Source organism: Abramis brama (genome assembly GCF_963993115.1).
Source record: "Abramis brama genome assembly, chromosome: 3".
NCBI lineage: Eukaryota > Metazoa > Chordata > Actinopteri > Cypriniformes > Leuciscidae > Abramis > Abramis brama.
In genome coordinates this window covers 60966388-60992473 of record NC_139965.1, presented here as the reverse complement: position 1 = coordinate 60992473, position 26086 = coordinate 60966388, and the positions used below count along the sequence as shown (strand labels likewise).

At 43.6% G+C, this 26086-nt stretch overlaps 1 protein-coding gene across 1 annotated transcript; it reads left to right on the top strand.

Moving 5' to 3' along the window:
• Nucleotides 1–65: 65 nt before the first annotated feature.
• ctu2 (cytosolic thiouridylase subunit 2 homolog (S. pombe)) lies at nt 66–26086 on the top strand. The gene is made up of 15 exons (XM_084108670.1): nt 66–345; nt 2004–2078; nt 2168–2246; nt 3343–3402; nt 3545–3605; nt 3724–3833; nt 5648–5901; nt 7905–8040; nt 8908–9039; nt 19919–20010; nt 20109–20209; nt 23062–23233; nt 23328–23394; nt 25132–25190; nt 25923–26086. The coding sequence occupies exons 1-15, from the start codon at nt 281–283 to the stop codon at nt 25972–25974; spliced, it is 1515 nt and encodes a 504-aa protein (XP_083964796.1). The 5' UTR covers nt 66–280; the 3' UTR covers nt 25975–26086.

The following is a 26086-nucleotide window of genomic DNA, read 5'->3' as shown; positions in this document are numbered from 1 at the left end:
ATTACACATTAAGATAATAATAAAATAAAAACATCAATGTCCGACGATGCTAAAAGCAAACATATGGGCGTGGCCTCTGTACGTCATCAAAAGGGGTCAGGGAAATTCTCCACACAGTCACACGTGAAAACAAGCTTGTACCAATATGTGTGATTTTGATGATTCTCTTGAATAAGTTTTAAGAGAATGTGTCGCCTCTAAACGGGCTGAAGAGCATCGTATCTTTGAACGAGTGACATCGGGCGTTTCCTTTCATTTAGTTTGTGAATTTGAAGCCGTCATGTGTCAAGTTGAAGAGGATTATAATGGTCTGGAGTGTAAACAGGAGAAGATACCTGTGCCGACGTGAGTTGAACTAAACAACCGCTGTGTGTGTGTGTGTGTGTGTGTGTGTGTGTGTGTGTGTGTGTGTGTCAGTGTGTGTCAGTGTCAGTGTAGAATTGATATCCATGTTTTGGACAATATAATGATGATTGTACCATTATATTTTTGTTGTGGCGATGTGAGCGGGTACATCGTGAATCCATCTTCCAAACCGTGTTTTCTGCTTATCCCGAATCACTAGGTAACGCCTATAATAAGTTTATATTCGGACTATTTAAGACCGAGTGGGACAACAGCCGCTGCGGAGGAGCACAGTACCTGCGTGACTCGCCATAGACATAAACAGAGAGAAGTAGTTCCGGCTAAAATGTTCTTCCGCAAGACGCATGCAGTTCTGTTTATTAACCGCTAGAGCCAAAAGTTACATTTAACTCTCTGGTATTACAGTAAAAACATTGTAATACATTTTTGTTCAATATTTTTTCTTTATTTTGTATTTTGAGAGAAGTTTGTGGTACTAATTAATATCTAAGCGGTAATTATGATTTTATGTTTTTCTAATATTTTTTTTTTTATTACTTTTCAATTAAAGCAGTATTTCATGTTGAAATAGAGACTGCCTTTAAAATATATAATTTTTTTAAGTAAGTAAGATTAGTGCCATCTGGTGGAAAGTTAAAAAGGAAAACGTGTGTAATGTTGTGGTGTAACCTCTAGATTCATATATAGCTCAATATAAAGAAGAACATTCTCTAGTTAGAGATAAATACTTACTTTTATTAGGTTCTGCATTTTGATATATTTAGACATTCTCAAGGCTACTTTTTGTCAAGGTTTAGATTTTGTTTAAAATGTTCATTTGAAGTGTCAGTTTTTGCATTAATTCTACTACAATAAAACCCACAGAAAAAGAAATACATTTTGTTACACAAACATCAAAATTCAACAAATATTTAACAAAACTGAACAGGAATGATTTATGATGAGGAATGATTCAAGCTGATTTCAACCTCTTATTTGGGTCTTCTGGCTCAGTTTTGCCATATTGTTTCAGCCACAGCAGTTCATTTGTGTATGTATAATAATGTGTTGTGTGTGTGTTAGTGAGTGTGTGTATGTTTTGTACTCTTGATATTTTAGAGTGTCGCCTTATTTGCTGTGCAAATAATAATAACCGTTTTTGTGTGTGTTCCTTTAAATGCAAATGAGCTGCTGCTCCCGGCACGGGGGTGGAGCTTCAAGAGTTCCTGTCCTTTTACCTCACACACACATGCACTGAAAATTGAAAAAACTTTTAGCTTTTATGTTCAAACCGGATTCAGACAATGATGGAGAGACTCGAGAAGAAGTGACAACATGTAGAACAGGATATTTCTGAATGCTTAGTTGATGAATTTATGAAGCTTGTGTGTAGTGTGTACAAATATCTCCCTTTGCTTTGAACTTTGAGCGTTGTAACTTTGCAGATGTTGTTTATGCTCAAACAGCAACATTACACACTAACTAAAGTTAGAAAAGAGAAATCATAATCAACCACCCCTTTAAGTTCAGTTCCCAGTTCTTTGCTTTGCTTCACTGGTTTATGTGTTTTCTTGGCCTCTGTAAAGCTCTGTGGTCAACACCAGCTGTTTTTAAACGTGCTAAACAAATAATATTGTATTGTATTGTATGTTTTTCAGGCTTAACAGGAAGTGTGTGAAATGTAAGGAGGGAAGTGCCGTGCTCATCATTCGTGTCAGTGATGCGTTCTGCCGGTCGGTGATCCATTAATCTTCTCCGTGTTTTAATCCCACTTCATGATGTGATGCGGTCTCGTCACTAACACTCTTAATGTCGTGACTAGGTCCTGCTTCAAGGACTACTTCATACACAAGTTTCGGGCCATGCTGGGAAAGAATCGTGTCATATTTCCCCAGGAGAAGGTAAATATAAAAACAATATCGAGATCGACCTCAGTTTTAGTGGAGTTATGACAATCTGATTGGTGCAAATGATGACTTTGTAATGCGTAAAAAATAATAATCATTAATAATCATTATTATAATATCAGTGGCATTCACCAACAACGAGTGAGAGTATTGCAAAAAAGCATCAGTTTTATTCATAGATTGAAAACAGTTTTCAGTTTTCACAAACTGTCAATAGAAAAGCTGTTCTAAAACATCTTCCCTTAAAACGCAAAATTTATAATTGCCCAAATTATTTGACCAGCACAAATCCAACAAGTGTTATTATTATACACTCGTGAAGACGAATAACCCATGAAACCACACAATCATAAGATTAAACAACAATAGCAAGCTTTGCAAGAACAATGATGGAGTGATGAATATGTGATTTATAAATGATTACATGAATAAATAAGTATAAAATAAAATAAAATGCAATACATGTAAAGACACACACACACACACACACACACACACAAAGTTATTGTCTCTTAAAAGAAAGAATGGATTCTGAACTGCTGAAACGAGTCGCCAGTAATTTCAGTCTCACTTCCTGTTACAAACCAATGTAACTAATTTGCATAATGCCAGCCTGTGGTCTTGATTGGCTGAACAGCATCTCTTAGCTCCGCCCTCAAACACTGTAGTGTATCTGAGACTGGAGGAGTTTGGTTCGTGTTGTTCATGTCGAGAAGACGCTGTTTTCTGAGATTGATACGGTAAAACTCACGCCATCGTCACTGTTCGTATCACTGTGATCAAGAGCTGAGATTCAGATATGATAATGAGCGTTTGCTTTATGACCAATCAGAGCAGAGGAAGCTCTCGGAGAGGCGGAGTTTAGAGAGACTGAATCCTTTATCAATCCGTTTCAGACACTGAGAGAAAAGAGCTGATGCTGTAATGGAGATTATGAGGAAATTAAAGTGTTTTTGACCTTGGATGCGTGTGAACCTGTTGTAGGAGACGCCAAAACAACATTAGGAATCTTTCAAATAAATCCTTAGATCCTTCAACATCCACACTGACTCTGTTTGTTCACTGACCTTCACACTTTTGCTCTTCTTAGGTTCTTCTCGCTGTTTCTGGTGGCGCAGCCTCTTGCTCGATGCTCTCACAAGTTATAGAGGTAAAATACAACTCGTTTTTCCTTGTTCTCAATGCTTTTTCTGCTACAATGCCGAGTGTGTGTGTGTAAGTGTTTTTTTTACAATCTGCACTGTATAAAGCACTAGATGAATCGACATGACTTTCTGCTTTTATTTTTTCAGGGCTTGAGTCGGGATGCTCCAAAAAAGTTACGATTTATGCCTGGAATCATTTACATTGATGGTAAAGCGCTTTGACTGGGACCAAGAGGGCATTATCCCTGTATCTCAAAATTATGCTTCAGCATTGAGCATTTGGGGATATTTGAAACAGGTTTTGATGTGTGTGTGGTGTGTGTTAGACGGCGGCGCTTGTGGGCGGAGTCAAGAGGAGCGACAGCGATCTGTAGATCAACTGAAGAGCATCTTCACACACACGGGCTTCCCATACTTTATAGTTCCTCTGGAGCAGGTAAACAGACCCAGTTCCTTCCCTCTGTGCACTGACTGAGAGAGAGACACTGACTGACTGACTGACTCTCTCACTCTCTCACTCACTCACTCACTCACTCACTCTCTGACTCACTCACTCACTCACTTTCTGACTCACTCACTCACTCAATTCAATTTCAATTCAATTCAAATGAGCTTTATTGGCATGACTTGTACAGTATTGCCAAAGTATTGGCCATTACATAAGCAACAAACAAATAATCAATAAAATCAATAAATCAGTCAGTAAACAAATGCATTAATACATTTATATAAACGAGAAAAAAAAAGAAAAAAAAACACCTTTGTACATTTGTACCAACATTCAGACAAGATAAGGATGATTCTGACTTTAGTTTTGTCCACTGGCTGACTCTCGTAGTTTGTGGCTGTTACATATTTTGCTGCTGTTGTGATTGAGCTAGAGTTCTCTCCCAAAATATGATTTAATTTTTCTGAATTTGATGTAATTTGTAATGCCATAAAATTTGGTTCTAGTTGTTGGAATTTAGTGAAATAGTCCGATCTAATGCTGTGATAGTGATCACAGTGTATCAGGAAGTGTTCTTCTGTCTCCACCTCTCTCTGAGAGCACAGTGAACACAGTCTCTGCTCTCTCGGCCTCCACCTCTGCCTGTGCCGACCTCTCTCTACAGCCAGACAGTGGTCACTCAGCCTGTACTTGGTGACTCACTCGCTCACTGACTCACTCGCTCGCTCACTCTCTGACTGACTTACTCTCACTCACTCACTCACTCACTCTTTGACTCACTCACTCACTCTCTGACTCACTCTCTGACTCACTCACTCACTCACTGACTCACTCACTCACTGACTCACTCACTCACTCACTCACTCTCTGACTCACTCACTCACTCACTGACTCACTCTCTGACTCACTCACTCACTCACTGACTCACTCACTCACTCACTCTCTGACTCACTCACTCTCTGACTCACTCACTCACTGACTCACTCACTCACTGACTCACTCACTGACTGACTCACTCACTCTCTGACTCACTCACTCTCTGACTCACTCACTCACTCACTCACTCACTCTCTGACTCACTCACTCTCTGACTCACTCACTCTCTGACTCACTCACTCTATGACTCACTCTCTGACTCACTCACTCACTCACTCACTCACTCACTCACTCACTCACTCACTGACTGACTCACTCACTCACTCTCTGACTCACTCACTCTCTGACTCACTCACTCTCTGACTCACTCACTCTCTGACTCACTCACTCACTCTATGACTCACTCTCTGACTCACTCGCTCACTCACTCACTCACTCTCTGACTCGCTCGCTCGCTCACTCACTGACTCACTCACTCACTGACTCACTCACTGACTCACTCACTCACTCACTCACTCACTCTATGACTCACTCTCTGACTCACTCGCTCACTCACTCACTCACTCTCTGACTCACTCGCTCGCTCACTCACTCACTGACTCACTCACTGACTCACTCACTGACTCACTCACTCACTCACTCACTCTATGACTCACTCTCTGACTCACTCGCTCACTCACTCACTCACTCTCTGACTCACTCGCTCACTCACTCACTCTCTGACTCACTCGCTCGCTCACTCACTCACTCACTCACTGACTCACTCACTCACTCACTCACTCATTTTACATGAAAATAAACATAGCAATAAAAATGTTTAATCTTCTAATATTTATAAGTGTCTCCAGGAATATAGTTGGTAGCTTTACTATGTGTTGGACTCCCTGACTGACTGTTGTAATGCTTTGCTCTTGACCGTTTCTCAGGTCTTCGGTCTGCCCAGCTCTGTACTGGTGCCGGTCACGTCTGATCCAGACCCGTCCAATCCCAGCTATAAACACGCTGTGGACCAGTACATCAGAGAGGAACAGAAGCTGACGGCAGAAGATAAGACCAGCGCTGTGGCTCGGCTCAGTCTAGAGGACTCTGCTTATCCTCCTGAACACAAGCTGGCGCTAGAGAGCCTGTTCTCATCACTGAAGACACTGACAGCGAAAGAGGACATGCTACACACACTGAGGCGAGTTTTCCAGCTCTGATCTCTCAATCTGATTGATTTAAAAAAAACATTTGCTCATTTCACTGCATGTTTCCACAAAACTGATTCACTGATTCATTTGAGTCTCTGTATTTGATTTTGACTTCTTTGTTATATAAAGATTAGGGCTGGGTATTGAATCAGATTTCACGATGAATTTCATTTATTGAATCAAAAATGACTGTCTTGACTGTACATCATCCCATACTTTAGTGTAGGTATATTCTGAAAATATTTGCTTGACTGTTGCTTAACCACTTGATTATGATTTGACTTTTCTAACTTTAGTTAGTGTGTAATGTTGCTGTTTGAGCATAAACAACATCTGCAAAGTTACAACGCTCAAAGTTCAAAGCAAAGGGAGATATTTGCTTTTACAGAAGTCGCTTTTTAAGGACTACAACAAACGGCTGGTAGAGACTACACCACATTCCTCCCGGGTTAGTGACATCACCAACCCTAAAATTTACATAAACCCCGCCCTAATCAATGACTAGAAGATAACTCCACATAAGCTTCATAAATTCATCAACTAATCATCCAGAAATGTCCTGTTGCTTCTACATGTTGTCACTTCTTCTTGAGTCTCTCCATCATTCTCTGACTCTGGTTTGAACATAAAAGGCTAAAAGTTTTCAGTGTGTGTCTGTGTGAGGTAATTGGAGCTGCTAACACACAAACACACACACACAAGCTCTTGAAGCTCCGCCCCCTGTGTCGGGAGCAGCAGCTCATTTGCATTTAAAGGGACAGACACACAAAAACGGTGCGTTTTTGCTCACCCTCAAAAAGTGATAACTTTAATATCTGACTTTTTAAATATCTGTGGGGTATTTTGAGCTAAAACTTCACGCACACACTCTGGGGACATCAGAGACTTATTTTACATCCTGTGAAAAGGGCATTATACCACCCCTTTAAATGATGAGTAGCTTCACAGGCGGTAACGGCATCTGAAGTGCCAAGCACAAGATGATTTATTAGCACTTTTTTGTTTTATATAATGATAATGACAAGTTGAGTCATCTTCCTCAAGTTCTTTAAGGCAAATTGCTGATGCTTTCATAGCCTTTGATCGCGTCACACACCCCTTCACCCTTCCTGTCTCTGATCACTGTTGTGTGACGTTCGACTGAATCATCCCTGAAGAGAGTCCCTCTCTTTAACTGGTGATGGAGTGATTATAGATGTACGTCTGCACACTGGATATCACTCAATACATCATCTGAAGCTTCTTATCGCCTAGAACTAACACTTAAAGGGTTAGTTCACCTAAAAATGAAAATGATCCCATAATGTACTCCCCCTCAATCCATCCTAGGTGTATATAATAGACTTTCTTCTTTCAGACGAACACATTCAGAGTTATATTAAATATCCTGGCTCTTCACAGCTTTTATAATGGGAGTGAATGGAGGACAAGATTTTGAAGCCTAAAGCGCATCATTGTCAAAATAATAATCCATACTCAGACTCCAGGGGTGAATAAAGGGCTTCTGAAGCGAAGCCATGTGTTTGTGTAAGAAAAATATCCATATTTATAACTTTATAAACTATAATCACTGGCTTCCGGTAACGGCCGTACGCGAGTCTAGTTCTCTATAAAGCTGTGAAGAGCCAGGATATTTAATATAACTCTGAATGTGTTCGTCTGAAAGAAGAACTCTAAGAAGTGGAGGTCATAGATTGGGCTGGGCTGTATATCGAGTTTGTATGATATATTAATATATTTTTATAAACAACATAGGATGAGGCAATACCGTTTATATCAATATACCGTAGTTTGACGTTTCGAGCGCATCTGAAAAATAGTGAGCTCCTGCGCGGAAAGTGTATAATTCCAATTCCAATTCCAAACCCTGATGGTCATTACAGAATGCCACCATTGACCTGAAACACATGGGAATGTCTCTGAACCAGTCATAATGAAGAGTTCAGCTTGGCCCTGGTGTGGAGAGTTGAGTGTGTGAGTGTGTATCGTACAGGCAGCACCTGATCCTGCACGTCGCCCGTGAGAACGGCTTCTCGAAGGTCATGATGGGGGAAAGCTGCTCTCGACTGGCTGTGAAGCTGCTGAGTAACATCGCTCTGGGTCGCGGAGCGGCGCTGGCGTCCGACACGGTGAGGAACGCCTGTCAAACACTGAGCCCACGGTTCTTCATGTGGACCTTAGAGCTCATATGTGGACATGATTAGTCGTAATCTTTTATGGGTAACACTTTATAATACTGCTCCTTCATTAATGAAGAACTGCACAGGAACAAATGAGTAACGCACTATTAACATTCTAGTAACTATTAACTAATAAGAAACTCTGATTAACAAATTACTAAGTAATAGCGCTCAGCTGAATGTGGTAGTTCACTATTAGCTAATCAATAACTACTATTATTCATACCTCACTGAAGACTACTAAGAGCTACTAGCCTATATACAGGTCCATAATTAATATTAATAATGCATAATGTATAATATAAGGTAGTAATGAATCAAGTGTTACTACATCCTTCTAAAGGAACTAATAATAATTTGGATCAATATTCTAAAGTGAAGATCATGGGAACAATGTACAATTTTTAGATGTATACATCTTCTGAAAGCTGAATAAATAAGCTTTCCATTGATGTATGGTTTGTCAGGATATGATAATATTTGGCCGAGATATGACTATTGAGAATCTGGAATCTGAGGGTGCAAAAAAATCGAAACATTGAGAAAATCTCCTTTAAAGTTGTTCATTTATGTTGGCGATTGTGCTGCATTCACTCACAGAAATACATGTTTTATATATTTACGGTAGGAAATTTACAAAATATCTTCTTGGAACATGATCTTTACTTAATATTCTAATGATTTTTGGCATAAAAGAAAAATCAATAATTTTGACCCGTACACTGTAGCCTATAGTTGGCTGTTGCCACAGATTCACCCGTGCGACTCGAGACTGGTTCTGTGGTCCAGGGTCTCAGATCTACATTTGTCTTGTAGGGTTTCTCTGATCCTCGGTTCGGGGATGTGGTGATCGTGCGGCCCATGAGGGATTACTCCTCTAAAGAGATCGCCGCGTACTGTCGGATGTTTCACGTTCCCTCGGTCTTTATCCCGGGACTGGAGACTAAGGTGAGCGTTCATCATCAGGCCAAGGCCGAACACACTAATACACTTTCCTTTGAAAACGCATCTTTTTCTCTCCGGTTTGGCCTTCAGTTCACACTGAGACGCCGTTTTTATTCATGAAAACGAAGCTTTTTGAAAACACTCTCCAAAGTGGATAAATTTGACAACGCCGTTTTCGCGTCAATACTGTGGTATTTAAAAACGATGGCGTAAGTTTAGTCACGTGACTCACATTGTACCAATAGATATTAATGTTTATAGCGGTATTGTGGCTGTTATGTGCTGTTCACTTTCACACTGTTGTTACTTCACACACTCTTCATATCACAGTCCTGCAAAGATGACAGAATTCACTCACATCTGCTGTCCTGCGGCGAAACATGAGCAGTGAGCAGACCAAACATATAATAGTGAGTGAGTGCGACCTCGACGCTTCAGTGAATGATGAGATATTTCGATAAATATAATGATCCTGCCAGAAGAATTGTGCGATAACTTTATTATGTATTTTTCCGTCTGTATCATCTCAGTGAGCTTCTGTGGGGTTTTACACATGCGCAGTATGAGGTGAATTTAGCGTTCTCTTACGAGAGGTCTCTCGTACTGCGTTGAAAACGCTAGGGGAAAAACTCTTTTTCACGAAATACTGAAGCAAAAAATTATCCTTTAATTTTGAAATAATGTAAAGCGCATTGCAGCAGCACGCAGCCATGGGCGAGACGGCTCGCTCGCTCATTGGCTGCTCTGCGGCAACTGCATAAGCCTATCGAGCGAGGCCTGTGGTGACGTCAGGCCAATGAGGGCGCTTCGCGCCCTCCTCGCCACTTCCCGCCGAAACGGGCGTGGCTTAGTCCTATAAAAGGAGCTCGAAAAGGCTGATTCACTGATTTTTTCATCTCTTCAGCGAAGCTCACGCATCGTTGGATCACGAGAGGAAGCAACGCGTCGTCTGAGAAGCACTTCAGCGGGACGAGTCACTCACGGAAGCTGCTGGCCTACGCCGCCTTCGACTGCCGTTCCTGCTGCGCTTTCCGGCGCCCATATCCTTTTTCTGTTTACTCTCTGTGTGTGTGTGTGTGTTCGCCCTGCGACATACACTCGTAAAAGAGCTCGCGTCTTTTTCAAGATGCCTTCAAAATGCGGCTCGTGCCGAGCCCCACTCAGCGAGGGAGACCGTCACGTCATCTGTGTCTCCTGCCTGGGTGAAGACCATGCAGCGCTCGCGCTCGTTGACGGCGGCTGCCCTCACTGCGAGCTTATGCCTATGGTGACTCTGAGGACTCGCCTGGCAGTATTCTCCGAGCCTGCATCTCCCGCTGTACTGCCGCGCCGTAAGAAGCGCCGCTCTCAGCGGGTCCCGGAGCCTTCTCCAACCCGACTAAGCTCGCCGGTTCGCCCGCCTGCTTCACCGGTTTCGCCTGGATCACTTCCTGGTGCTCAGCGACCGCTGTCTGCCGCCGCTTCAGCAGAGGAAGCTGATTCTAAAGCCGCGTCGGGGGATGATGACTCGTGCTCTCTGTTAGCCTCGGGCAGTGAAGACTGGGCGAGCTCTGCGGATCTCGCGCTTCCTGCCCATACACCTAACAGAAGAGCTAACATCGAGAGGGAGCTGATGCGTGTACTCTCGCTGGCCGCGGCGAGCCTCGGCCTTGAGTGGTCCGCTCCGGAGCCCCCTTCTCGGACTCGACTGGATGGTAGCTTTCTCCCTGGTGAGCGCACTTCTCCGGAATCCAAGCCTGCCCCCTTTCTTCCTGAGCTTCATGAAGAAGTTGCGAAGGCTTGGAGCGCTCCCTTCTCAGCTCGAACACGTTCGTCTGTCTCACCAGCATTCGCTACGCTAGACGATGCTAAAAACAGAGGCTACCATTCGCTTCCGCCGGTGGAACAGGCGATAGCGACCCATCTTTGCCCGCCCTCTGCTGGACGGCGGACGAAACCGGTGTTGCCATCCAAAGCCTGCCGCATGACGTCGACGCTGCTCGCGCGAATCTTCTCCGCCGCTGGGCAAGCCGCGTCTGCACTACACACCATGGCTACACTGCAGATCTTTCAGGGAGATCTTCTCCGTCGACTGGATGAGATGGGACCTGACGCGATCTGCCTCTCGGACTTAAGGAGCGCTTCGGATCTTTCTCTCCGCGCTACTAAGTCCGCTGCACAGGCCATGGGACGGTGTATGGCTTCCGCCACTGTAGCTGAGAGACATCTGTGGCTAACGCTCTCAGATATGGCTGATTCTGAGCGCACCGCGTTCCTCGACGCCCCACTATCTTCTGCCGGCCTCTTCGGATCCTCTGTCAACGAGTTCGTAGAGAGATTCGCCGAGGTCCAGAAAGCGTCTCAAGCCTTTAAGCACTTCCTCCCGAAGCGCTCTAGCTCTTCAGCGAGCCGTGCTAAACCGGCCCCACGGAGCTCTCAGCCACAGCCTCCCCCTCCTGCTGCTTCGTCGCAACACCGACAGCAACGCAGCTCGAGGCCCCGCTCTCGCTCTGCCAACCGTCGCCCCGCTCCCCGTGGGCCGCGGCCGAGGATTGTGGTGAAACCGGAAGCCCCGAAGACATCCTAGCGTGCCTAGGAAAGCGCCGGTGTGTGAGTCCCGCTGCGGCCGGACTCTCACCCAAGCGCGCCGCTGTTTCAGTCCCAGGAATTGCAACTGTCTCAGCGTCTTCTGCAACGCGCAAGCCCGTACAGTTGCCCGCTTGCCTGCACACAAAAGCCGTTTTTACGGCTACCCAGATAAATCCTGTAAAGAGTGTATTTTCTGGTATTCCGGCCACGGCCGATGGTGCAATAAATGTAGCGCTGATGTCCACTCCTATGTGCCCATCCCTACACACAAGCACAGCCCTTCACACAGGGCGCGCACCCATAAAATCGACTCAGGTCGATCGCGCAAACAACATAGTAAACGTGCCCACTTCCCAGTGCCCACAAACGCTATGTCACACATGTCACAGGGTTTCTGTAAAAACGAAACCTGTGCGCGCTCGCTCTGCCCAGGCAGACAGTGCATCCAAAGCAGTAAATGTGCCCGCTTCCCCGTGCCCACACTTACTCACAGACACCATGAGTCCTCCGGGACCCGCTCAGCCCTCCCTCACTCGGTTAAGCACCGTAGTCGGGTTGAGGACGAGCGCTCTGCCCGCTGTGATCAGCGCGCCCCCCGCCCCGAGTCTCGCGGGCATCCCGCCTATGCTGCAGCACACCGAAGCACCTCTGTCGCCCAGCGAACAGAGCGCGCTTCGCATCCAGCCCTTAGCCATCCATGCGGACGCATGGGCAGCGCTTCCAGGGGTTTCGGAATGGGTGCTAGGCATTATAAAGAAAGGCTACTCGCTACAGTTTTATCGACGTCTTCGCCGCTTCACAGCGCGCGTCGAGACTACGGTGAATTCAGAAGTAGCACACCTACTTCGCGCTGAAATATCAAAACTGTTGAGCAAAGGGGCTATAGAGCCTGTGTCTCAGGCTCAAAGCGAAGAGGGGCTGTACAGCAGATATTTTCTGGTTCCCAAAAAAGACGGGGGTTTCAGACCCATACTGGATCTAAGACGGCTGAACAAAGCATTAATGAAACGCAGTTTCAGAATGCTCACGACCAGGAAAATCCTCGCGCAAATTCGCAGAGGAGACTGGTTCATGTCGATAGATCTGAAGGACGCGTATTTTCAAATACAGATAGCGTCGCGTCACAGGCGATACTTGAGGTTCGCTTTCGAGGGCCAGGCATACCAGTATACAGTCCTGCCGTTCGGCTTATCCCTGGCACCCCGTACATTTACGAAGTGCATGGACGCAGCGCTCGCGCCTCTCAGACTCAGAGGCATGCGAGTGCTGAACTATTTGGACGACTGGCTGATTCTAGCTCAATCGCGATCAGAGCTCGTGGAGCACAGGACCATTTTACTCGATCACCTCGAGAATCTTGGTCTCAGAGTCAACTGGACGAAGAGTTCGCTGAACCCCAGTCAAACGACTTCGTTTCTGGGCACAGTTCTGGACTCACAGTCTATGATAGCGCGGCTGTCACCACAGCGCGTGCTAGACATTCAGCGCACGGCGAAACTTTTTCGCTGCGGCGCGACCGTCACGCTCAGGAAATTTCAGAGGATGCTAGGTCTTATGGCCTCAGCATCATCAGTTCTCCAGCTGGGCTTGCTCCGCATGCGCCCTCTGCAGTTCTGGTTGAAAGAGCGGGTACCGCGCAGAGCGTGGGCATCCGGTTGGCTGCGTCTCAGGGTCAATCAGAGCTGTGTGAAAGCTCTAAAGCCCTGGAAGTCGAGCGACTGGTACCAATCAGGTGTAAGCCTGGGGACTTCCTCGAGAGTGTTAGTGGTGTCGACAGACGCCTCCACATCGGGATGGGGAGCGCTGCTCGAGGGCAGAGCGTTTTTCGGCCTGTGGTCAGAACGCGAAAAGCTCCAACATATCAACTGCCTGGAAATGATGGCAGTGGACAACGCGCTGACGCGTTTTCGTCCCCAAATCAAGGACCAACACGTCTTAGTCCGTTCGGACAACATGTCTGTGGTGTCCTATATAAATCGCCAGGGCGGTCTCACATCCTTAAACCTGTACAGGCTGGCGGAACGCCTCCTTTTATGGGCTCAGCGCAACTTGCGCTCGCTGAGAGCAGTGCATGTGCCAGGGATCCAGAATCTGGGTCCAGACAGACTGTCCAGGAACAACATTCCTACGAGCGAATGGTCTCTACACCCGCAAACAGTCCGGCTGTTGTGGGAGAGATTCGGCAGAGCGGAGGTGGACCTGTTCGCGTCCCACGAAAACGCTCACTGCCCCGCGTTCTTTTCCAAGAGGGAGAGCGCGCTGTCCCGAACGTGGCCGCGCTGTCCGCTCTATGCTTTTCCCCCCGTCTCCCTCCTGCCTCAGGTGTTAGAACGGATCAGGGAAATGAAATGCTCAGTGCTGCTCGTAGCGCCGCTCTGGATGAACCAGCCGTGGTTTCCAGTCCTGATGCAGCTAGCAGACACTGCCCCGTGGCCAGTGCCATTGAGGAGGGACCTCCTCTCGCAGGCCAGGGGTTCGATTTGGCATCCGCACCCGGAGTTGTGGTCCCTCCACGTGTGGGCGCTCAACGGGTACCCGCTGATCTCTCAGTAAGGGTGCTAGACACTATCACTCAGGCTAGAGCACCGTCAACCAGATGGCTTTACGCCTCAAAGTGGTCAGTATTCTCCAGCTGGTGCACAGCTCGGGGTTTTTCACCCCTCGATTGTGAGGTGACGGAGGTTCTCTCCTTCCTACAGGAGCTGTTGGATAAGGGCAGAGCCCCTTCCACGCTCAAAGTCTATGTGGCGGCTATTACAGCGTTCTCTGAAACAACGCTTGGTCAGTCATTAGGGAGGAACGATCTAGTCATCCGCTTCCTCAGAGGAGCGAGGAGGCTGAATCCTCCCAGACCTCCTTCAGTCCCTATGTGGGACCTCTCTACAGTTTTGGAGGCCATGAAAGGTGCCCCTTTCGAGCCCATCCAAACGGCTAGCCTCAAACATCTGTCATTCAAGACAGTGTTTCTGTTGGCTCTCGCTTCAGTTAAGCGCGTAGGTGACCTGCACGCGCTCTCGGTGAGCGCGCCGTGCTTAGAGTTTGGGCCAGGTGACTCGAGAGTCATACTCAAACCTAGGCACGGTTATGTGCCAAAATCCCTCAACACACCGTTTCGGGCTCAGGTTATCTCCCTGTCTGCCCTGCCGGTGTCAGACGAGGAAGGGGACTCAAGTTTTCTCTGCCCTGTAAGGACCCTGAGAGCTTATGTGTCTCGCTCTTCTGTCTTTAGACAGACTGAGCAGCTATTTGTCTCGTTCAGTGGACGTTCCAAGGGAATGGCTGTTTCGAAACAAAGCCTGTCCAGATGGATAGTCGATGCTATAGCGCTAGCTTACACTGCCAAGGGTCTTCAATGCCCGTTGGGTGTCAGAGCGCATTCCACGAGAGGCGTTGCCTCATCGTGGGCTTGGTCTAGTGGGATTTCCTTACAAGACATATGTATGGCGGCAGGCTGGGCCTCGCCGTCTACATTTATTAGGTTTTATAACCTAGAGGTCCCCGCTCTACAGGCTAAGCTATTGTCAGTTTAATCAAATCAGTGGTCTGATTAGGTCGCTGAGGCCGCGAGCGCAGTGCGCTACCGGCTATCATTTGGGCAGTATTGCGTAAGACCCACATATTCCCACATTAGTTCAGGCTCCCCGCCTTGTCTATGTGATGTCATGTTACTGCGTCAGTGGACGTCACCATATAAGGGCAGAAGGGTTCCCTTTTCTGTTCCAGGACTCTCTGTGAGTCCCTCTAGTGATTTATGCTTGATAAATCCTGGGTTCCAGGTTTATGGGTGATTAATCACAGTACGCACGGCGTTTTGCACTGGTTCCCCTAGCGTTTTCAATGCAGTACGAGAGACCTCTCGTAAGAGAACGTACTCGGTTACTAACGTAACCTCGGTTCTCTCTAGAAGAGGGAACGAGTACTGCGTTTTCTGGCCGTGCGTACGGTTCACTCTGGTTCGCTTCGGCGATGAATAAAATCAGTGAATCAGCCTTTTCGAGCTCCTTTTATAGGACTAAGCCACGCCCGTTTCGGCGGGAAGTGGCGAGGAGGGCGCGAAGCGCCCTCATTGGCCTGACGTCACCACAGGCCTCGCTCGATAGGCTTATGCAGTTGCCGCAGAGCAGCCAATGAGCGAGCGAGCCATCTCGCCCATGGCTGCGTGCTGCTGCAATGCGCTTTACATTATTTCAAAATTAAAGGATAATTTTTTGCTTCAGTATTTCGTGAAAAAGAGTTTTTCCCCTAGCGTTTTCAACGCAGTACTCGTTCCCTCTTCTAGAGAGAACCGAGGTTACGTTAGTAACCGAGTACGTTTTCAGGCGTTTTCCAAAAGTTTCTCATCCGCACTGAAACGCCTGAAAACGCTAGTGTGACGGAGGGCGTATTTAACCCTTATGTGCTGTTGGGGATGTTTTCATCCACTATGGGGTATTTTTGAGTCTAAATTTGGCCATAACTTTTTCTGTGTTTCAGCAAATGGAATGATTTTTGGTGACAAATCTTATTTTGACACATATTTTGGGAAAATGCTTTGAAATTTTTCAAAAACTCAACAGTACACTGTGGGCAAATTTACTACCCTTTCGTTATGTTCGTGGCTGAAAACAGTCACTACTTTAAACTGCTGTAAAAATGTATCAGATAAATATTTTTTTCAATTTTTTTTTCATAAATCTACTAATCAACCTCAGTCCTGCTCAAAAATACTAAATGTTTAAAAAAAAATCAGGATTTTAACTCTTTAATTGCCAAATTCGTAAATGATGTCACTGATTTGGGAAAAAACACACAAAATGACTCATTTTCAATATAAAATGTGATTTTGGACTGGATTTTTTTTTACCTTTTATCACAGTCTTTGGACATGTCAAAGATTAGAAACAACATTGGTTTTGATGCATTGTTAGTTTTTGTGCAGCATCAGATTTTAACTTTTTCTCCCTCATTTACTGTTCGTGGCTGTTTTTGCCCCATTGACTTCCATTATAACCACATTTTTTTATTGCAAAGTCATGACACCATATAATCATGCATTTTTGATTGTTGGTGGTTTTCCCTGTTGGAAAGAGGTAAAATTTGTAATTTTTACTGTTGATAACCAGGTGGAACCATTAACCCTTTAGATAGGCCTGTGCAAAAAAAGCTTAGTTTCTGGCTTTTACATGGAGTTATATGGAGTTTATATGGAGTATAATAGCATAATAAAGTGTGTGTGTGTGTGTGTGTGTGTGTGTGTGTGTGTGTGTGTGTGTGTGTGTGTGAACTCACCTTTATGCGTCTGAGAAAATCAAAATATGCACCTCAGCTCTCAGAACTACATGGAGTAAACAAAAACAAAGTAAGTGTATTTATGCATCTGCTGCCTTTTGATGGTGAGAAATGCAGACTAAACAAAAACAAAGCAAGTGGATTTAAACGCGTGCATGCAAGCCTGCTGCTCATTTGATGGTGAGAAGAGCAGCAAGCAACATGAGAAAGGGCTTGACTTGTAGTGAAGTTTTAGAGATGATTATGCAGCCTGACCCTTCCAGCGAGCTGCAGGATGTATTGTCTTCTCCCTCTACAGTGTTGCCAGATTGGGCGGTTTTGAATTTGATTGTGCGGGTAAAAAAGGGTTTGGGCGGGTGGACAAAATTTGGGCTGGTTTGGGGTCAGTTCGGCGGTTTTCAAACATCTTCATTTTAAAGTCTAATTGGTTAAAAAACTAAACTAAAGTGTGCATGTAGTCCATAAAATCAGTCATCATGACATTACTGTACACACACGCCCATGCAGAGTCAGCTGGCGTTAGTGTTGACATCACCGACGAGCACGCACTTTTAGCCAATCAGTGATCAGCAGGCAGATGTGATTGAGCGCGAAGTTGTAGCTGTATTTTCAAGTGATCGCTAATGCCAAAGTGATATAGCCTACTAAACAGTAAGTTTTATCTACACAGTAAAGAGTAAGATAGTGAGCAACTCTAAAAACGTACACCTGGTGGGAGATAGATGGTGAATATAACTCTGAGGAGAGCACAGTTGAATGACTTGAAATTAAATTAAATATGGGACGTGAAATATGTCCATGGCCATGTGCACACTAGCCTAACCTTACCAGACATCGGCAACTTTTACACCGTCCAGACTGCACTATACTCGATCCTGACAGCTGCTGAAAAAGGTTTGAATCAACGATGAATGAGTTTGACTGCTAAATTCTGCGTTATGTTCTGCAATGTGTACTTCCGAGGGTTAAAGTCATCGGTTCATTTCTTGATTGCCGTTTTGACAGTGTCCATCTGGACATTTTAGTCATATTGGCTAATTCTCCTTAATTATTGCCCTGTTTTGATCTGTTTTCCTGGAATTGTATTTTTTATTTTATTTTATCATTGTTATTTTGTTTTAAGGAGATACAAATTGTGCTTATCAACCTTGAATGACATGGTAATGAAAATATATCATATTATTTTGGCGGCAGTAAAATTTTTGGGCGGTTTTTTCTTGTAGTGGGCGGGTTTTGGTGAGCTTTTGGGCTGGAAATCACTGTCCCAATCTGGCAACACTGTCCCTCTGACACCACAGACTCAGGAGAGTCAGATCCTGATTTGGATGTGGCACCCTCATCAGGATCTGACTCTCCTGAGTCTGTGGTGTCAGAGGGAGAAGACGATACATCATGCAGCTCGCTGGAAGGGTCAGGCTGCATAATCATCTCTAAAACTTCACTACAAGTCAAGCCCTTTCTCATGTTGCTTGCTGCTCTTCTCACCATCAAATGAGCAGCAGGCTTGCATGCACGTGTTTAAATCCACTTGCTTTGATTTTGTTTAGTCTGCATTTCTCACCATCAAAAGGCAGCAGATGCATAAATACACTTACTTTGTTTTTGTTTACTCCATGTAGTTCTGAGAGCTGAGGTGCATATTTTGATTTTCTCAGACGCATCAAGGTGAGTACACACACACACACACACACACACACACTTTATTATGCTATTATACTCCATATAAACTCCATATAACTCCATGTAAAAGCCAGAAACTAAGCTTTTTTTGCACAGGCCTATCTAAAGGGTTAATGGTTCCACCTGGTTATCAACAGTAAAAATTACAAATTTTACCTCTTCCCAACAGGGAAAACCACCAACAATCAAAAATGCATGATTATATGGTGTCATGGCTTTGCAATAAAAAAATGTGGTTATAATGGAAGTCAATGGGGCAAAAACAGCCACGAACAGTAAATGAGGGAGAAAAAGTTAAAATCTGATGCTGCACAAAAACTAACAATGCATCAAAACCAATGTTGTTTCTAATCTTTGACATGTCCAAGACTGTGATAAAAGGTAAAAAAAAATCCAGTCCACAATCACATTTTATATTGAAAATGAGTCATTTTGTGTGTTTTTTTTCCCAAATCAGTGACATCATTTACGAATTTGGCAATTAAAGAGTTAAAATCCTGATTTTTTTTTTTTAACATTTAGTATTTTTGAGCAGGACTGAGGTTGATTAATAGATTTATGCAAAAAAAATTGAAAAAAATATTTATCTGATACATTTTTACAGCAGTTTAAAGTAGTGGCTGTTTTCAGCCACGAACATAACGAAAGGTAGTAAATTTGAACAATGCACAAGGGTTAAACGAAAACGCCGTTTTCAGATGTATCTGGATTAATGTAGACGTAGCCTCAGGCCCCGTTTACACGTACATGGTTATTTTGAAAAACGGAGACATTTCCCTTTGTTTGCACCCTTCGTTTACACGCAAACGGAGGATTCGCCAATGAAACCGATTCTTTCTAAAAACTCCGGCCAGAGTGGAGATTTTGAAAATCTTCGTTTGCACATTTGCATGTAAACAGAGAAAAACGGAGTTTTAGGCAGCGACGTCACGGAATGTGACCATTTTCGGGATTCTGATTGGCTAAGGTGGGCTTGAGCTTCTCGTTACACTGCCACCTACATGTTTGGCATGCTCTTGACAGCATATACACAGGTTCGTGTGCACGATGTTTTTTTTGAAAACGAAGAGGGGAGAAATGTCCGTTTATGAAAATAGCCATCCACGTGTAAACGTAGCCTCAGTTACCATGTTACAAAACATTTTGATCACTGACGCTCTGGAACTGGACCGGCTGTCTTGAGTTGCGGTTCACAGATTGTCTAACGCGTACCGCACGCAAAAATGGCGGGAGCTTTCTTAAAACGGCAAGCTGCGATCTGATTGGCTGGCTTCACCCAAATTGCTGTCAACTGTGTGGACGGAGAGCGTGTTGTAATGTATCCGGATTACTGGACTTGACTTTGATCCTGTGGTTTAACTTTCAGGCTCAGGATAAAGCCAGCATCCAGCGACTGACGGAGGCGTTCGTCACCAACCTTCAGGTGGAGTTCCCCTCCACTGTCAGCACCATCTACAGGTCTTCATCCTCATCTTCATCCTCATCCTCATCTGAAACAACAGCTCTGACTTCAGTTTTTATTACATTTAATTATTGTCTTGATGTTTCCTCTGCAGAACGAGTGAGAAGCTTCACACAGTCAAACCTTCTGAGAGTCAAGCCACTGAACCTGCGTCTAAATGCCTTCTGTGTGTGTGTGCTCTCGACACTGATGTGGGTGAGTGTGTGTGTGTGTGCTCTCGACACTGATGTGGGTGAGTTATACTGTGTGTGCTCTCGACACTGATGTGGGTGAGTTATACTGTGTGTGCTCTCGACACTGATGTGGGTGAGTTATACTGTGTGTGTGTGTATGCGCGCTCTCGACACTGATGTGGGTGAGTTATACTGTGTGTGTGTGTGTGTATGCGCGCTCTCGACACTAGCTGCGTTTACATGGACACTTATAATCGGATTGACGGCTCAATCGGACTAAAAAACCTTCATGTAAACACCTTAATCGATCCGATTGAGCTCGATCCGAATGAAATTTCCATCGGATTGAAAGGGGTGGTTTATCCCTTTTGTAATCCGATCGAGAGAACATGTAAACACTTGATCGGATTGAAAACCGAAACGGAAAGGACTGCGCATGTGCGATGACGTTAAATAGCGTAATGACGTATGACGCGCGGAACGAGCTGTTCTTCCTGTTGAATAAAGTGTCATGTTAATAAGTTTCCCGTCATTCTAAAATTCTCATTTCACTCGCGCGTCTGAAGTGAAGCAGGACAACGTCCTTGGTTTGGATTCTCATCCACAGACAGTGGTGGAATGTAACGAAGTAAAAATACTTCGTTACTTTACTTAAGTACATTTTTCACGTATCTGTACTTTACTTAAGTAGAATCAATAGTGCATACTTTTGACTTTTACTTCGTTACTTTTTGCAGCAATTATTATACTTTCTACTCCACTACATTTCTACAACGTTTCGTTACATTTTCGTTACATCTTCTGATCAGTTTTCCCCCTTGCCAAAACAGGGATTGAAAAAAATCTCCATGTTTTCGGTGCTGACGCGTTCATGTAACATGTAACTGTGGCGCTGCCAATAAAGCGCCTAAAAGCTGTCACAAAGAACCGGCAAAAGTAATGATTATGAATATGTAAAATATAACAAGGAGACATTTTAATTGATGCTGACGCGCAATCTTTGCAGTGAACCCGCCAGAGAGAAGTACATTTCATACGGATTACATGCAGAGAACAGTCTGTTTTCTTTCGTTTTGAATTGTTCTGTTTAAAAGTACACATTTCAAGCTTTCTATATATATATACGTCTCAGGTCTGTGAGGGAAGTACAGACCTGAGTTTCGGTTCATGAGTTTCACCAGTTCACGCGCCCGCGCCTCCGTGTCCTGATCTATTTTTTTGCTATATTTACTTATTTATAAAATCCAGGCAATTGGTTGATGAAACATTGATTAAAATTAAGATACAATTAATACGAAACGAAATTCACTTTAAAGAAGGGCTTTTGAGGTCTCTGTAAACGTTTTAAAGCAGTATTTTAGTGCCGCTTTCAGAGCGCTCACGTGCGTAACGGAGAACTGACACGTCCATAACATTGTTTTTTCCTCATAAATGTGAACACAAAAAATAAAATTAATATTTTATGTTCTGTGGAGAGCCAACCCTTCTTCATCCGGTGGGTATATTACTTTTGGTTTGCGCAGTGAAATTCACAGAATTAGCCTACTAAAAAATATTTTGCCACCTAAAAGTTAAAGATTTTTTTTGTGTCACGTCCGTTACGGATTTATATTTCCCTCATATTAAATATAAAACGCATGTGTCTGTAGACTAGTATTTTTCTAATGTCTGGACTTCTTTATTAAGGGAGTATGGGGAGTATATAGCCTATAAACAGTTTCAATTGGTATTTGAGAATTTACATTTCAAGTTTTACATTTCAAGTTTTTACTGCAAATGTCACGTCCATAACGCTGGGATTGGCCAATTTTAAAGAATTTATCCAGGTCTACGTATTGTATAATGTTAACTTCAAATAAGGGGTGTGTCGCGATTCTGCCTTCTCACACTCACACCGTGACACAGGTTCGTGGATCCGAGTGCCGCGATTTCGGTTTCATATTGCATAGGCCTATTGTTACAGCTCTAATTATTAGAATATAGGCTAGACATTAAGAGAATAAATTGTTATGAAAGTACTTTTACTTTTAATACTTAAAGTACATTTAAAATCAGGTACTTTTTACTTTTTACTTAAGTAGGGTTTTCATTGTGGTACTTTTACTTTTACTAAAGTAAATATGTTTCTGGTTATTTGTACTTTTACTTAAGTACTGAGATTCAGTACTTCCTCCACCACTGTCCACAGACGACTGGTTTTGGCCGCGGGGAGGGGCATTTTTACTGCGTGATCAATAAGCAGCACGGCAAAACGGTTAATATGCTCTAAATTATGACCAAATACAGATTAATATTACGTCTGCTGTTTAAAACAAATAAAGAACCAATAGGGGAGAATATTTATGCGCGGAAAGCGGGAAACTCTGTATATTCGTGCAGTGTGCGCATGTCAAAACATCAGATCCGATTTTAAACTTGTAAACGCGCACATCAACCCGATTACTTTATTGATCATTCATGTAAACACCTTGTTCGGATTCATCAATCGTATTGATTTCATTCCGATTGTGTCCATGTAAACGTAGCTACTGATGTGGGTGAGTTATACTGTGTGTGTGTGTGTGTGTGTGTGTGTGTGTGTGTGTGCGCGCTCTCGACACTAATGTGGGTGAGTGTGTGTGTGTGTGCTCTCGACACTTATGTCGGTGAGTTATACTGTGTGTGTGTGTGTGTGTGTGTGTGCTCTCGACACTGATGTCGGTGAGTTATACTGGACACCGAACAGCTCGTGTGTGTGTGTGTGTGTAACATGATGGTTATTGTAGTCGATGGGTTGATGTGGCGAAGTCCAGATGATTCGGGTGGATCAGCCAAAGCTGAACACGGCTGCCATGATCCAGAACTGAGCCTGACATAACCTGTGTTTCTCTGCAGATAAAGCTTCTGCGTTCCACGCCACGCTGGTGTCTGAGCAGCTGTCCCAGATCAAGCTCCAGGACGTGTCCCATGATGCACTGCGCTGTGTGGAGGCTCAGGACGTGTCCCATGATGCACTGCACTGCACAGAGACTCAGTGTTGTGGGACCGGCGGCTGCTCCTCAAACCGGTGCCGTATTTATTCTCTCTGCAGTTTGATCTCAAGGCGAGTCAGTAGATGATGTGATGTTTCCCTTATTTCTGCTCTTCTGGATGCGTTCCAGGGTTCCTGCACATCAGGACTTGAAGACACTGTTGTGTTACAGCTGTCGACTCACAATCAAGGACATGGTGAGTTTCATGAGAGAGAAATCAAATTACAGTCTCTGATGTGTGTGTGTGAAGTCTCAGCTCAAAATACCCCACAGATAATGTTTTATAGCATGTTAAAGTTGTCACTTTTGGGTGTGAGCAAAATTGCGCCATTTTTGTGTGTGTCTCTTTAAATGCAAATGAGCTGCTGTGCCCCACCCCCTTTTAAGAAGAGGGCGGGGCTTCAAGAGCTTCTACTGGTGGCAACAACACAGGACAATCTCACACAGTAAAATATCAGAGACTCTCAGTAGTGGCGTTCAGTTCGACCCGGAGTCGGATATAATGCCTAAAGACTCAGAGAATATACGCTGTATGAAGACAGAACAGGTGTAGTTTAGTTTAATTAATGTTCTAACTTATGTTGTCATCTGCTTTTATCCACTATTAATACAAGCCTGCACTGCAAAAAATGCTTTTCTTACTTAGTATTTTTGTCTCGTTTCCAGTCCAAATATATAAAAAAAATTATTCAAGATGCATTTGCCAGAAAAATAAAATGCTATAAGATATTATGTCTTGTTTTCTGGGGGAATTAATCAAAATGAAGCGAGTTGTTGCTTAAAAAAAGCTCAATTATCTGTCAGTGGAGTAAGAAAAATAATCCCGTTTCTGTTTGAATTAAGATTTTTCTGACCCCATTGGCAGAACATTTTGCTTTTTTTAAGCATCAACTCACTTAATTTTGATTAATTTCCCCAGAAAACAAGACATAATATCTTATGGCCTTTTACTACTTCAGTAAATGCATCTTGATTTAAGAATTTGTAGATATTTGGACTGGAGACAAGACAAAAATACTGAGTAAGAAAAGCATTTTTTGCAGTGTGTCGTAGCGGACCCTGACCGAATGATGGCCTAAGCTTTATTAATACGTTTTATGAAGTTTATTGTTAACAAAAGTTGAATTGTGCGTTTTACTCCAGAAAATCACTGTAAGAGCTCAAACACCATATAAGAAGTGCGCATTAAAGTCTTATCCATAAACTCTCTCTCTCTCTCTCTCTCTAACTACTTTTTAGTGTATCATTGTAGGCTGATTGTGTTCACACACTGCCAACACACATTTATGTCCAAAAAAAGAGGATTTTGCGTAATATAACTTTTATATGGGGTGCTTTAAAGGTGCATTGTGTAATATTTAGGAGGATCTGTAGACAGAAATGCAATATATATTCATAACTGTGTTTTCAGTGGTGTATAAAGACCTTATTTAATGAAGCGTTTATTAGCTTAGAATGAGCATTTCTCTCTACACACACCGCGGGTCCGCCGACATGTTTCTACGGTGGCCCTGAGCGGACAAACACGTTTCGTCACTATGTTGATCTTCATGATAAGAAGCGAGTTAAAGTCAGCGAATAAAACACTGACACAATGATGAACAAGTAACAATAATATTCACAATAACATCGTTTTACTGAATAATAAAGTAAACCTAATTTCTTAATTTATCTTTGTAAAGAAACCTCATTGTTTAACTGGCTCCTCTCTGCTGTCTCAGACGACGACATCACTTCCTGTCGGCCACCGTAACTTCTGTTGGTTGCAGTTCGTTACTTCACCACTAGATGCTGCTAAAACTTACACACTGCACCTTTAAAAAGTATATTAATGTTCACTTTAAGAGCCCTACAGTGGGGAAAAAACAACCCAACATTAGAAATGTATCAGTGAACTACACACAGAAATGGTCTGATGTTTCTCTTCCCACAGGGATCTGTCGACGCTCTTCCAGCTTACATCAGGACAGAGGCGGAGAAGCGGAGGAAAAGGTGGGAATGCTGCACTGTAACCTTAAATAATAATTAGTCATTGTTTACATCATCCTTCTCACACATTCTCCTCCTCCTATGGAACGCAAAATGTTAATATCCTGGATGCTCTTTTCCATACACGAGAATTAAATAAGGATTCGGGGCGGTTGAGTTTCAGAAATATGAAATGGTCCAGTCACTCGAGTCTCATGAAGCAGTGTGTGAGGAACAAGCCGAAGTTTACACACACACAGAGACCGAAATAATTCATATTCAGACATATTTTATCACCGCTGATAAAAATCATGTACACACACAAACACACACACACACACACACACACAACAAGCGTTGTTTTGGATGTTCGGTAAGTTCCGTCACAAAATATACATCAGTTTCTTTTGTTTTGTATCTTCAGGTTCAGTCAAAACTGGAATAAAATCAGTCGAGTAAAAAGACTAATCATTATCCTGAACCACTTTGAGGTTTTGAGATGCTGTGATGCGATTGGTCCGCTGGTTAGTCCTGTTATGCCGTCATACCGCGCAATGTCACATGACTCTTTGGATGTGCATCAAGGGATTTATTCTGTAAATGTGTTTCCAGCGTAGTTCATGTTCATGACTTATCAGATGGAAAAAAAAAATACGTTTTTTTTAATGTGAATCTTGGCATTTCCATCCAGCATTTTTAAATTTTATGCACTATCCCAAATTTTTATGGAAATATGTCTACCGTTTCTCTCCACAGATCTTTGATGAAGATGGAAATCAGCGAGTATCTTTTGGAGGACGGCGACTAGCGGATCTTTGGTCTGAAAAGTGATATTTAAAGCCGTATCATTAAAGTATCGCATTGTAATCATTTCATTATTTTTCTCCATTTGTGAATAAAAACAGTTATTAAACATTTTA